At 38.6% G+C, this 14,979-nt stretch overlaps 1 protein-coding gene across 6 annotated transcripts; it reads left to right on the top strand.

The window, feature by feature from the left end:
• The first annotated feature begins 843 nt into the window (after positions 1-843).
• On the top strand, positions 844-14,355 carry LOC115567850 (C-type lectin domain family 9 member A-like). Of its 6 annotated transcripts, none has more exons than XM_030394708.1 (8): positions 844-1,105; positions 1,341-1,460; positions 2,044-2,124; positions 2,210-2,317; positions 2,402-2,596; positions 12,489-12,649; positions 13,028-13,149; positions 13,998-14,355. In XM_030394708.1, exons 2-8 carry the CDS (start codon positions 1,400-1,402, stop codon positions 14,152-14,154), a joined length of 885 nt encoding a protein of 294 aa, XP_030250568.1. In that variant the 5' UTR covers positions 844-1,105; positions 1,341-1,399; the 3' UTR covers positions 14,155-14,355. The 6 variants fall into 6 exon arrangements, with proteins under 6 accessions (XP_030250568.1, XP_030250564.1, XP_030250565.1 ...); XM_030394704.1 differs by lacking the exons at positions 12,489-12,649; positions 13,028-13,149; positions 13,998-14,355 and adding exons at positions 3,676-3,824; positions 4,204-4,325; positions 5,030-5,252 and having other exon boundaries at positions 854-1,105; positions 1,438-1,460; XM_030394705.1 differs by having other exon boundaries at positions 984-1,055; positions 1,150-1,460.
• The last annotated feature ends 624 nt before the right edge of the window (positions 14,356-14,979 follow it).

The raw sequence follows: 14,979 nt of genomic DNA on the forward strand, positions 1-14,979 counted from the left end.
TTTATCAGTTGTATGAGGGTTCAGATGTTAAGTGGCTAATCCCCCCATGGGTCAAAATACAGGTAAATTGCCCTGTCAAGTGAAAAAGAAGTTAATGACAAATACAAAAACTCATCCAGGACCACAGAATGAAATCCTGATAACATGTCTGATAAATACAGTGTATCATAAACTTATCATATGAGCTGAGGTTGGAAAACAGAAAGGAAAACTAACAACCACCTTTGTCAAAATGAACCAAAAATGAAAGTTAAACAAAGATTATGAAGCGTAACGCTTTCAAAATGTCACCAAATAACAGTTGTCCTCACACTTTACTATTAAAACTTAATAATACTTCATTTCACTTGAGTTACAGATGGTTTTCCACTTTAAAGCAGTCAACAGTCAAATACTTCACACAGTATGGTTGTGCTCTATAGCTCCTCCTGGTGGCTTTAAGTAGCTACTACAACTAATACATCATAAGGTGGACTGTAAAGATGAGAAAAAAGACATAAGTGACCCAAAGTTTCATGTTCAGTCTCACACAAAAACACGATACAACCAGAATGGATTCCCAGCACAAGCGGAGTTATTTAAGGAGAGAGAAGCACGACTCAGAGCTGCTCCTGGTTCACATGCAATCCTTGTTTTATCATTCTTCAGTAAAAGGAAAAGTTTAAACACAGACGGATGACTGATGAAGTATTTTGGTGAATATTTCTCTCCATCATCAGCGATACGAAACAAAACACGATATTCGTCCCTGAGGCAATTCTCATCACATGAAGTACCAGATCTGTTATTACTTTCCAGACCTTTCTAGATGTTCCTGTTATTTTAAGAATTCTAAAAATAACAGCCTGTTCTCAGATACATTTCAAACGTAAACTCCTCCTTCAATTCACAATGTGATGACATACTGAGTTCATAAAGCCACTTTTGCAGAAAAAGGAACTCTGACCTCTGATCGACTTCAAGTTGTAGCAGTTCAGTGTAATCGCATCTCTGAGCCGACCGAATGCATGAAAATCAACATTCGTTTAAAGCTTGCAGAGAAGATCTACATCATGGTGATGCCGTCACAAACACTGCTGGGAATACAATATTGGTTTGTGCATATGTGAGTTTAATATTTTTTTTTTTTTTGTTGTGACTGATTTAAAGTTGCATCATTTGAACTTTAATCTCTGCAATAATACGACCTGAGGTGCCCAGACATCCTTCCCACCCCGAGCCTGTCAAGAACGACGGTCTTACGTCATCTGACCAAAAAGAAGAAGTGCAAGTCATATAACCCACAGTTGGTTACTGTGCCACCGACATGACACGTGTTTAAACTGCGGTGGTGGTTTCAGGTTTGTTTCTGAATTTGGGAGAAAGTTGAGCTGTTGTCTGTGATAAACCTGATCGGACGATGGAGGAAGAACTGAACTATGCGTCTGTGACTTTCAGGTCTAACAGCGTCTCAACACACGGTGAGTCGCGTACTCTGTTTTTTAATGATACAGCCTGTAGAAGTGCAGCCAGAGCTGGTGGAAAGTACCAAGTACATCTATTCTGGCGCTTAAGTACAGATGTGAGGTTCATGTATTCAACTTGGATTGTTCTACGCCTTGTGACTGTAAACCTTCTACCCAATCACATTCAAGTTGACCATACTGTACTTTTTTAGAAAGCTCTTTCTCTCAGTTCAACTTTTTTAGATCTTCTTTGGCTGTAATCTGTGATGTCTGTGGCTGCAACATCACAGCGTTGCAACATCTTGAGTTGCTGAACAGCGTTTTGGAAACTTTGGAAACTTTAGCGTTTAGCAAGTGCTTCGGCCAGACAAAAAATAATCATTATCATTATTATTTTTTAAAAGAGCCTTATAAATATCCAGTTTCCGTTCAGCACATCGCCCCAGAGAGGCTACAGCTAGTCAAATGCTGCAGTGACTTCCTGTGTCTTTGACAAAAAAAAGATGCAAATAAAATTAGACTAGGAAGTGACTTGTGAGAGTACCATTGAAATAACAGCAAACTTACGTTCCTTTAAAACTTGTTTGCTTTTTTACAGAGAAACCAAACGACCTGGAAATAATCTACGATGAGGTGAAGAGTGAGCAGCAGGGATCGGACACACGTCCTGTCAAAAAAGGTTCATTTGGGTTTACGGTGACTGAAAATGTGACAAATATGATAACAGTATATTTGTATGATAGATTCTCTTTTTGCTTTGGCAGATAATAAAAAGAAAGCTCCAATGTTTACTCTGCTTCATGTGGTGGCAGCAGTTTTGGGGATTATCTGTGTCTCTCTGCTGTCAGTCCTCATCACCCTCAGTATCTACTGTAAGTTCCTGTTTGCAAAGACTTTCAGTGCAGAGTGACGGTAACAAGTGAGTGCAGCAGTAACAGTTTCTTCCCTGATTTCAGTCAAAGCAGTCGTGTCAGAGCGACTCAGAGAAAACAGCAACCTGACAGCCCAGAAATTGCAGCTGTGGACAGAGAAGACTGATTTAGAGAGACGAAACGAAGAGCTGACCAGAGAGAGAGACGGACTCAACTGGACCATCGGAGTCATCCTGGAACACAAGGACTTCCCAGTGGAACGACACTGCCCACAGAAAGGTGAAAGACAACACAGCATGCTTTGCTCTGTTTGAGTTTTGGTCACCGCTCCTGTAGATCAACTGAAACCACTAACTTTAGAGCTCCATAACTGTGAACGCAATTAGATAAGTTCAATGTAAAGTTAGTTTGACCGTTGCTTTTTTAAATTTACTTCTACATTTAGCAGACACTTTTGTCCAATGTGACTTACATACATTCATACACTGATGGCGGTGGCTGACATGCAAGGTGCCGACCAGCACATCAGGAGCATTTGGGGTTCAGTATATTGCCTTGCAACACGCAGAACAGGGTAATCGAACTAGCGACCTTCCGATCACAAGACACTTGTTCTACCCCTGAGCCACAGCCACGTTGAGTCAATGAGTCAGTGTAAATTAAATATCTAGATGTGTGATTTATTACTGGGACAGAACTAAACGGTGATGGGTCCAACATATTATTTCCTCTGTTGTCCTGTGATAATTAGTTGAATTCAGTTTGTCTTTTGGATAACGATTTATTTATGTCATCATCACGGGAAAACAGGTGTTCTTTCCTGAGATAACAAGATCACTATCTCAAGATCTCAGAGAAAATTAGCTTAGTTTTCCTGAGCTAGCAAGATAATTGAATCTGTGATCACAAGAGATTGTTCACTCTTACCAGTGCCATGCCAACACATTTCCTCTATAACTCTATATGCAATAATTGAATAAATGTACGGAAGACGATGAGCACCACTGTGAAGATGTATATGAATTCTGACATTTTTCAGAAAAAAATAAAATACATTTTTCACATTGGCCCTTATTGCCTTCCGTACATTTATCAAATTATTGCACTTAAAGTTAAGAGGAACAATGTTTTTGTTCATTATTTCAGTGTTATACATAAAAGTAATGCATTTCAAACTTTTATTCTTGTACTTGTAATACATCACACTTCGAGCTATTTAATTCATTGACAATGACTCAACCTGATAGAGAAACTTCACAGTAAGTGTGGCTTTTTACACTGAACTATTATTATGTAATATGTAATGCAATAATGAATCTAAGAAATTAAAGTTTTGCTGTCTCGTTCTTGTTTAACAGTGTGTAAACCTTGTCTGGACAACTGGCTGCAGTTTCAGACCAACTGTTACTTTTTTGCGAATGAGGGTTGGAATAATTGGGACGGAGTTCGTGAAGAGTGCAGAAAGACTAATGCAGATCTGGTGGTGATTGACAGCCAGGAGGAACAGGTAAGACTCGTTTAATTTGATTTTGTATTTTCATTTTCTCCATCGTCATAGACAGAGATGGAAATGCATGGTATCTAAAATTGACTGTAATTTAGACACACAAACTCTCTGAGTTAATCCTTTCATTGTACAAATAAAGTAAAACCACATATTTTACCAAAATGAGAACAAATATGGTACAAAAACCTCCATAAATCACACATTTCATTCATATTAAAAACCTTTTTATGTGTCTCTTATCCTTTGTGTATTTTTTTTCACACGTTGTGTTGCATCCTGTTGTATGAAATGCACTGTAGTAGTATATTTATTAAATCATTTTATTATGATTAAGACAAAGAGATTATTTTTTTTCTTAACAACTGTATCACAATCGTAGGAATTCATCAATAATCACACAAAAGCCTACTATGATGAAAAGCATGGCTACTGGATTGGCTTGAGTAGAAAGGATGTGAAGGACGGGTGGAAGTGGGTGGATGGAAGCAATGTCACTGTGACGTAAGTGAAAACACACACTCCAAAGTTGCCACACACCTCATCTTAGCCTCATTGTATCTTGACCACAGTGATTCAGACACATGACTTCATCATCGCCAAGACATTTGACCTTCCAGTTTTCTAAAGAGGCAGATGGTGAAACGAGTAAAAAGCAGATGGAGATGGCACCTTCAACATCTCCACGTAACACCAAAGACAAGAATCTTTGTCAAAAGAAGCCAAGATGGAAGAAACAACAAATGAAGAAATGTCTGAATTTCACACAAACACTGCTGCTGGTTGAAAGTCGACCACGGTGTCATTTATTGTTGACTGTAACCATGAAGTTATCCTGACAGTGACTCTGGCACAACAGCTCACAGTGTGACACAGCACTGAGACTCACATGTCACCTCACTCTCTCATTATCAACTGTGTCTTTATTTAAAATGGCTATAAATAGCATGCAGTTGGCTTAGCTTCACACAAAGATTGGAAACAGGACTGAACAGCCAGCCTGTCTCTGTCTGAAAGCAACAGATCAACCTGTCAGCACCTCTGAAGCTCCTGAAATAACACTTTAGTGTTTAGTACCCAAGTATTGTACTTAAGTAGAGTACTTAGGTAACCAATGCTCATCTTTTATTGACAGATATGATTGCAGTATTGTTTTTGTGTATTTCAGCACACACAGACTAATATGATGTGATATTTTTCTTCTGTAGGTACTGGAGACAAGAACCCAGAAACAGTGAAGGGTGTGTTTTAACTCTGCCGCGTGAAGCTTGTCTGGCCAACTGGGACAAAGTGAGCTGCTGGGCGTATAACCGCTGGATCTGTGAAACAAGAGCCCTGATCAAAGGATCAGCCCCATAATCCTAACGGATCATTTAACATTCAAGAGGTTATATAAGCTGTTTTTTTAATATATGATGTTTTTTTACTCTTCTTGCAGACTTTTTGTTGTTTTTTTTCTAATTTATTGCAATAATAATCCTTTTTGATAAATGCTGCAGAGCAAACCATCACCTTTATGTTACAAAGAGCAGGCTTCAATGCTCGTCACACTTTTAGAGTTAAGAACTCAAACTGAATGAAATACTCATCTTTTATCTATTTGTTTTTGTTGTTGTTGTTTGCTTGTTAGTTTGTTTTCTGACACAATCCTAATAACAATATGTTTTAGCATTGAGGGCATAGTGTTGTTCTGGACTGTATGGAAGCTCTTGAGAGCCAAGTGAGAATATATTTTTTTTTTTTCTGGTAGTCCATTTTCTAAGCTCTGAATTTTTGTTTCATGTGTGAAAAAGAGTGATTTTTTTTCCCAAGAAAAAAAATATGTTATGCTTAAAAAGTGTTAAAAACAATTCACAGGAAGCTTTTGTTTTTTCATGTGTGGAAACAAATAATGTTTTTCAGGAGAAAATTAAGGCTCATTTTTGAATTCTGACCACAAGAGGCTGAAGTGCTCGACTACTCACATACTAAATAAGATAAGAAGCATTCATGTTCATCCAGGGGAGTTTTAATTCTCCCATTCATGTTGTACTTTAGCAGTGTGAGGACAGTGAAACTCCATGCATCTTTCAGCAATACGCTGGTGTGCCACTGCAGTATTTGTGGTGAACACTAATATTGATACATAACATTTTTCCACATATGAAAAAAAAAATGATGTGGAAATGGAGAAATGTTGTGATAAAAAAATTCACGTCACACAATATTTTACTCTGTTTCACACATTAAAAAATGTTGTAAAATAAAAAAAATGCTTTCTGTATCACATGAAAAAAACTCCCTAGAAGAACAAGGTTGCTCTTCATCTTAGTCGAGCACTTACAGAAATCAATATTTAGAAAAATTTGCTTTGTTTTTCCTGTTTTTGACTAACGATGACAATGGCTCTTCACCTTCACCTGAAAACTAGACTGTTCGTTTATTAATCCAAATGTGAGACAACCCATGTCACAGACATGGCTTGTTGAAAGGTTGAGGTCAGTATTAGATAATGCAGACATGGGCCAACTTCTTCTGGTGCAACAGTTTGCACATTTGTTCGTCACAGAAATCAGGGCTGGACTGGGACAAAATATCGGCCCTGGCATTTTTGGCTTAGACCGGCCCCTCATAATTAGTGGAGCACAACTGACTAGTAATTTATGTATGTGTTCCCCAAAGGAATGTATTTTACAATTATCCCAAACCCAACTCTAATTATTGTGGTGAGGTGTGCATATGTTTACTCACTTGACATGAAAAAACGCTCACAAAGCCTTTCAATCCTAGTTCTACCTCCTTTAGGTATATTCTATTTCAAGCATAATGTCAACAACATCCTAAATCTTAGAAGTTTAGCATCTATTGTTAGCTCCACCACTTTTGTCTGCTCTGTGTAGTTCAATTTTTTCATCCTTTTTATTGAAATCATCTCTAATATGTTTTTTCTGAATTTCCCTGATATAGCAGCTCAGTTCTAATTCTTCAGGTTAAAAGGTGCTCCCTCCTTTAAAAAGCTAAACATGCATTTGTACCAGGCTAAAAACTGGCTGCTTTATTAACTCATGCAAAGCCACTATGTCTTAAAAGCATTTGACAGTCTTACTCTTATTCAATGTGGGCAAACCTTTTGCTAATAATACTTTTATATATATTTTTTTACACTTACTTTAGTAATGCTTAAACTGCAAAGCTTTGACTTATCAGTCAGCAGTTTTAAAATCCGTCTTTAAAATCATGTTTAACCACAGCATAGAGGGTTGCAACAAATTCAAACTACTATGCAGCCTTTCAACACACCTTTAACCTAAATATCTAAAATGCTATGATGGAGTCTAAAATGGACACTTGCTGCTCATCAATACTTCTCAGATTTTGGGAAGTATGCAACACCAATTAATATTGATATTAATCAATCACCATTGCTCATCATTGTCATGTAATTAGAGTTCTCAACGGGCCTGAAAGTTACAACCCGACCCTTTTAAGCCCGAACCCGATGCAGCCCGTCACACCAACATGAATTTCCTCCTTCCTCTCCTGCTTACCGGCTGTACACTGTCCCTGTCAGTCAGCAGCATCTCTGGCTGCTGCTCTCCTGCCCGCTGCTGCTGTCTTCACCTTCAACCCGCTGTTGCTGGATCATTGCTGTCACAGAGGTCGTGAAGGCTACAGCAGCTTCTCCAGCCAACATGTCTGTGATTTTAGCACAATTTGCAGCATCTACAGTGAGATTCTTCTCTTAGCACGCAACTTCTTCCTCTTCGGTTGCTCCATGTTGTCACTCCTCGCGCTCAACACTTTGAAACTCGCAGAAGTTACAGGAGACAGCGCAGGGAAGGGGTGGGGCCGCTGTCGTACTCTATCCTGATTGGCTCAGTTCACTGTCTATATTGAAGATGGATGCTTTTAGAAAAAATTGTAATAAAAGCGGAGGGCTGAGAGATTTCATTGGATTAGCCCAATGTCCTTCAAGAAAATCAACCAATGGGCTGCGCGGTCGATAAAAATTATTTATAATATGCTTTTTTGATTAAATCATGAAAGCCCAGCCCAGATCGTGCGTCGGTCCATGACTGACAGAAATCGCCGTACTGCCGAGAACAGAAAAAATCTAACATCTTGAGTAATACGACCTGTGATGTCCTGCTCTGTGCCGGAAATATACAGACATCCTTCCCACCCTGAGCCTGTCAAAAACAACTGGTTTTACGTTATCTGACCAAATAGAAGAACTGCAACTCATGTGATAACCGACAGTTGGTTACTGTGTCACTGAAATGACACGTATTTAAACCACGGCGGTGGTTTCGGGTGTGTTTCTGACTTTGGGAGAAAGTGAATTCTTGTCTGTGATAAACCTGATCGAACGATGGAGGAAGAACCGACCTCGGCGTTGGTGACTTTCAGATCTAACAGCGTCTCAACGCGCGGTGAGTCTGTACTCTGTTTTTTAATGATACAGGCAGGGGTGAAAATCCCATTTCATAGTTGGGGGGGACAATAAACAGTAAAATTTTAGAGAATAATTCCAGGGGGGGGACAAGGAATAAAAGTTGTAGCCTGTCTTTTATACAGCATCTTTTACCGCAATTTGAGGCTTTAGTCTCTGTCTCTCCAACAGGCAGTCAGAAGACCTTTCTTAGTACTGGCTGAGTCCACCTGCACATGTCTAGACTTAAAACAAAATGATTGAAATCAAATTAACATGTACACATGCAATGAATAAACTAATTATCAGGCAAACATCTAAGTTTGTTTATCAGATTTCTCATAATCAGATAACTGCCTTTTTCCAGATGAAAGATATCAGATTATGCTATTCTCTCTCTCTCTCTCTCTCTCTCTCTCTCGCACTGTCAGCATGTTCAAATCAAATGTTTTAAAAAATGTCATCAAAAGTACTGATAATTACAATAATTGCATTATGCTGTATTAGTCCTAACCCTACCTGTATACAACAACACTAACTTCCACCACAGTCCATTAAATATCTTTACAAGAGGTAAAAGCTCCAAACAATCCCAAAACTAAAGGAAATACCGTAATGAATAATCCAACATAAAATAATTTCTCAAAAATATATATTTATTGTGTTGTCATCAAACATCGGACAACTATGTCACAAAACTGTATGTGATCTAACTCTCTATCTGTAAAACAGTTTTATAGATACAGAGTTAGAATACATACAGTTTTACAGTTAGAGAGTTAGTGCTCCTGTCCTCTCCCTCTCCTCTCCTCTCCTCTCCTCTCCTCTCTGTCTGTGACTATCACTATCTGTAGCTTTTAACTTAGCTTAACAGCACTCGTAATTGAGAAGGCTTTTAAACAATGCAGGATAAACATTGAAGACAGCCTGGACCTGGCGCTTTCAGTAAATGGGATGTGTGTTGTTGTAACTTATGTAACTATGTCTGTGTAGTATAGACCTCTTACCCCGCGAAGCACGGTGTGAGTAGCAGGCTCCGTCCACACTCTGCTGCAGCTGCTAGCTCCGCCCGTTGGAAAGAGTGTGGGGTGGACTCAACCATTTGTAAGAATGGGAGGGGGGGGACTAAATCTTTAAAGATGTAAATAGCACATTATTGCGTGATTATAATGAGCACCGCTTACATTGTGCTTTGAATAAATGATACTGCATTGTTCAAAAATTATTAATTGTGTCTCAAATTATTCAAGGGGGGGACAGCTTTACTGGAGGGGGGGACATGTCCCCCCTGTCCCCCCCGGCATTTCTGCCTATGCATGAAGTACCAGATCTTTTATTACTTTCCAGACCTTTCCAGATGTTCCTGTTATTTTAAGAATTCTAAAAATAAGAGCATGTTCACAGATACAATTCAAACGTAAATTCCTCCTTCATTCACAATGTGACACACTGTGGAGTTCACTGTTCACTGTGGAGTTCATAAAGCCACTTCTGAAGAAAAAGGAACTCTGACCTCTGCTCGACTTCCAGTTGTAGCAGTTCAATGTCATCGCATCTCTGAGCCGACCGAATGCATGACAACCAACATTCTTTCAAAGCTTGCAGAGAAGATCTAAATAATGGTGATGCACACAAATGAAATAAAGGCAATGCAGGCACAAACTGCTGGGAACACAATATTGGTTTGTGCACATGTGAGTTTAACATTTTTTTTGTTGTGACTAATTTAAAGTTGCATCATTTGAACTTTAATCTCTGCAGTAATACAACCTGAGATGTCCAGACATCCTTCCCACCCCGAGCCTGTCAAGAACGACGATCTTACGTCATCTGACCAAAAAGAAGAACTGCAACTCATGTAATAACTCACAGTTGGTTACTGTGCCACTGACATGACACGTGTTTAAACTGCGGCGGTGGTTTCAGGTTTGTTTCTGAATTTGGGAGAAAGTTGAGTTGTTGTCTGTGATAAACCTGATCGGACGATGGAGGAAGAACTGAAATATGCGTCTGTGACTTTCAGGTCTAACAGCGTCTCAACACACGGTGAGTCACGTACTCAGTTTTTTAATGATACAGCCTGTAGAAGTGCAGCCAGAGCTGGTGGAAAGTACCAAGTACATCTATTCTGGCGCTTACAGATGTGAGGTTCATGTATTTAACTTGGATTGTTCTACGCCTTGCGACTGTAAACCTTCTACCCAATCACATTCAAGTTGAACATCTTTGTCTGTTATCTGTGATGTCTGTGGCTGCAACATCGAAGCGTTGCAACATCTTGAGTTGCTGAACAGCGTTTTGGAAACTTTGGAAACTTTAGCATTTAGCAAGTGCTCAGCCAGACAAAATTATTATTATTGTTATTTTTTTTTAAAAGTGCCTTAAAAATATCCAGTTTCCGTTCAGAACATCTCTCCAGAGAGACTACAGATACTTCTTGTGGCTTCGACAAAAAAAAAGATGCAAATCAAGTTTTTTGTCACACACTCACCATGAACTAGGAAGTGACCATTGAAGTAACAGCAAACTTCAGTTCTTTTAAGCCTTTTTTGCTTTTTTTTTGCAGAGAAACTGAAGGACCTGGAAATAATCTATGATGAGGTGAAGTGTGAGCAGCAGGGATCGGACACACGTCCTGTCAAAAAAGGTTCATTTGGGTTAACTGTGACTGAAAAAGATTATTAAATTATAAACAATTTATAAATTATAAATTATAAAAATTATAAATGATAACAGTATATTTGTATGATAGATTCTCTTTTTGCTTTTGGCAGATAATAAAAAGAAAGCTCCACTGTTTACTCTGCTTCATGTGGTGGCAGCAGTTTTGGGGATTATCTGTGTCTCTCTGCTGTCAGTCCTCATCACCCTCAGTATCCACTGTAAGTTCCCGTTTTCAAAGACTTTCAAGGCAGAGTGACGGTAACAAGTGAGTGCAGCAGTAACAGTTTCTTCCCTGATTTCAGTCAAAGCAGTCGTGTCAGAGCGACTCAGAGAAAACAGCAACCTGACAGCCCAGAATCTGCAGCTGTGGACAGAGAAGAATGATTCAGAGAGACGAAACGAAGAGCTGACCAGAGAGAGAGACGGACTCAAATGGACCATCGGAGTCATCCTGGAACACAAGAACTTCCCAGTGGAACGACACTGCCCACAGAAAGGTGAAAGAACCCAGCATGCTTTGCTCTGTTTGGGTTTTGGTCACCGCTCCTGTAGATCAACGGAAACCACTAACTTTAGAGCTCCATAACTGTGAACGCAATTAGATAAGTTCAATGTAAAGTTAGTTTGACCGTCGCTTTTTAACTTTACTTTTACATTTAGCAGATGCTTTTGTCTAAAGCGACTTAAAGTAATTCATACACTGATGGCGGTGGCTAACATGCAAGGTGCCGACCAGCACATCAGGGGTTCAGTATCTTGCCTTGCAACACGCAGAACAGAGTAATCGAACTAGTGACCTTCCGATCACAAGACACTCGTTCTACCCCTGAGCCACAGCCACGTTGATTCAATGAGTCAGTGTAAATTAAATATCTAGATGTGTGATTTATTACTGGGACAGAACTAAACGGTGATGGGTCCAACATATTATTTCCTCTGTTTTTCTGTGATAATTAGTTGAATCCAGTTTGTCTTTTGGATTTATTTATGTCATCATCACGGGAAAACAGGTGTTCTTTCCTGAGATAACAAGATCACTTTCTCAAGATCTCAGAGAAAATGAGCTTAGTTTTCCTGAGCTAACGAGATAATTGAATCTGTGATCACAAGAGATTGTTCACTCTTACCAGTGCCATGCCAACACATTTCCTCTATAACTCTATATGCAATAATTGAATAAATGTACGGAAGACGATCAGCGCCACTGTGAAAAATGTATATGAATTCTGTCATTTTTCAGAAAAAAATAAAGTCAGAACTCATGTACATTTTTCACATCGGCCCTTATCGTCTTCCGTACATTTATTTGATAATTGCACTTAAGTTAAGAGGAACAGTGTTTTCGTTTATTATTTTAGTGTTATACATAAAAGTAATGCATTTCAAACTGTTATTCTTGCACCTGTAATACATCACACTTGGAGCTATTTAATTCATTGACAGTGACTCAACCTGATAGAGAAACTTCACAGTAAGTGTGGCTTTTTACACTGAACTATTGTACTAGAATTACATGTAATATGCAATGCAATAATGAATCTAAGAAAATGACTGTGAAATTAATGTTTTGCTGTCTCGTTCTTGTTTAACAGTGTGTAAACCTTGTCTGGACGACTGGCTGCAGTTTCAGACCAACTGTTACTTTTTTCCCAAATCTGAATATTCTTCGGGATGGAATAATTGGACCGGAAGTCGTGAAGAGTGCAGAAAGACTAATGCAGATCTGGTGGTGATTGACAGCCAGGAGGAACAGGTAAGACTCATTTAATTTGATTTTGTATTTTCATTTTCTCCATCGTCATAGACAGAGATGGAAATGCATGGTATCTAAAATTGACAGTAATTTAGACACACAAACTCCCTGATGTAATCCTTTCATTGTAAAAATAAAGTAAAACCACATATTTGACCAAAACAAGAAAAAATATGTACCAAAACTCATAAATCCAACATTTCAATCCAACTTTTTCATGTGTCTCTTATCCTTTATGTATTTTTTCTCATTGCTGAAGCATGTTATGTTGCATCCTGTTGTATGAAGTGCACTGTAATAGTATATTTATCAAATCATTATATTATGATTAAGACAAAGAGATTATTTTTTTTCTTAACAACTGTATCACAATTGTAGGAATTCATCAATAATCACACAGAAACCTACCATGATGAAAAGCACGGCTACTGGATTGGCTTGAGCAGAAAGGATGTGAAGGACGGGTGGAAGTGGGTGGATGGAAGCAATGTCACTGTGACGTAAGTGAAAACACACACTCCAAAGTTGCCACACACGCTCATCTTCGCCTCATTGTATCTTGACCACAGTGATTCAGACACACGACTTCATCATCGCCAAGACATTTGACCTTCCAGTTTTCTTAAGAGGCAGATGGTGAAACAAGTAAAAAGCAGATGGAGATGGCACCTTCAACATCTCCACGTAACACCAAAGACAAGAGTCTTTGTCAAAACAAGCTAAGATCGAAGAAATGACACATTTAGAAATGTCTGAATTTCACACAAACACTGCTGCTGGTTGAAAGTCGACCATGGTGTCATTTATTGACTGAACCATGAAGTTATCCTGACAGTGACTCTGACACATCAGCTCACAGTGTGACACAGCACTGAGACTCACATGTTACCTCACTCTCTCACAATCAACTGTGTCTTTATATAGACTATGAATAGTATGCAGTTAGCTTAGCTTAACACAAAGATTGGAAACAGGACTGAACAGCCAGCCTGTCTCTGTCTGAAAGCAACAGATCGACCTGTCAGCACCTCTAAAGCTCATGAAATAACACTTTATAGCTTGTTCGTTAAATATATGTAAAACCCAAGTTTAAAAACAACCAACTGGAAACAAGAAACAGGAAAAATCCCACATCCCGATCAATCTTTTTTTCCTCTGAATTTCTAACCCAAAACTACATAGAGCCCCTTTAACCACTTTGTATGTAACCCCATTGCTAGAGTAAAAGTTGGCAGAGCATGTGTCTGCAAAACCGTAGATAAGTCAAAACTTTACGTCCTTTTCTGTACCTTGAATTTGTACTTAAGTACAGTACTATCACTGAGATTGTGATATTTTTCTTCTGTAGGTACTGGACACAAAATCTTGGCTACAGCAAAGCGTGTGCTTTAACTCTGCCGCGTGCAGCTCGTCTGGCCAACTGGGACAAAGTGGGCTGCAAGATGCGGAACCGCTGGATCTGTGAAACAAGAGCCCTGATCAAAGGATCAGCCCCAAAAACCTGATGGATCATTTAACATTCAAGAGGTTATATAAGCTGTTTTTTGATATATGATGTTTTTTTACTCTTCTTGCAGACTTTTTCTTGTTTTTTTTCTAATTTATTGCAATAATCCATTTCGATAAATGCTGCAGAGCAAACCATCACCTTTATGTTACAAAGGGCAGGCTTCAATGCTCGTCACACTTTGAGAGTTAAGAACTCAAACCGAATGAAATACTTATCTTTTATTTATTTGTTTTTGTTGTTGTTGTTGTTGTTGTTGTTGTTTGTTGTTTGTTTTCTGACACAATCCTCATAACAATATGTTTTAGCATTGAGGGCATAGTGTTGTTCCTGACTGTATGGAAGCCCTTGAGGGCCAAGTGAGAATCTTTTTTTTTTTTCTGGTGGTCCATTTTCTAAGCTCTAAATTTTTGTTTCATGTGTGAAAAAGAGTGATTTTTTTTCCAAGAAAAAATAAATGTTATGCTTAATAAGTGTTCAAAACAATTCACAGGAAACTTTTGGTTTTTCATGTGTGAAAACAAATAATGTTTTTCCAGGAGAAAATTAAGGCTCACTTTTGTTTGCTTTTGTAATATTAATGTTGACCACAAGAGGCAGAAGTGCACGATTACTCACTTACTAAATAAGATGAGAAGCATCCATGTTCATCCAGGCGAGTTTTAATTCTTTAGTTGTACTTAAGCAGTGTGAGGACAGTGAAACTCCATGCATCTTTCAGCAATACGCTGATGTGCCACTGCAGTATTTGTGGTGAACACTCATTTTAATGCATACAATTTTTCCACATATGAAAAAAATGATGTGGAAATGGAGAAATCTT

The sequence above is a fragment of the Sparus aurata genome, chromosome 17 (genome assembly GCF_900880675.1).
Source record: "Sparus aurata chromosome 17, fSpaAur1.1, whole genome shotgun sequence".
NCBI lineage: Eukaryota > Metazoa > Chordata > Actinopteri > Spariformes > Sparidae > Sparus > Sparus aurata.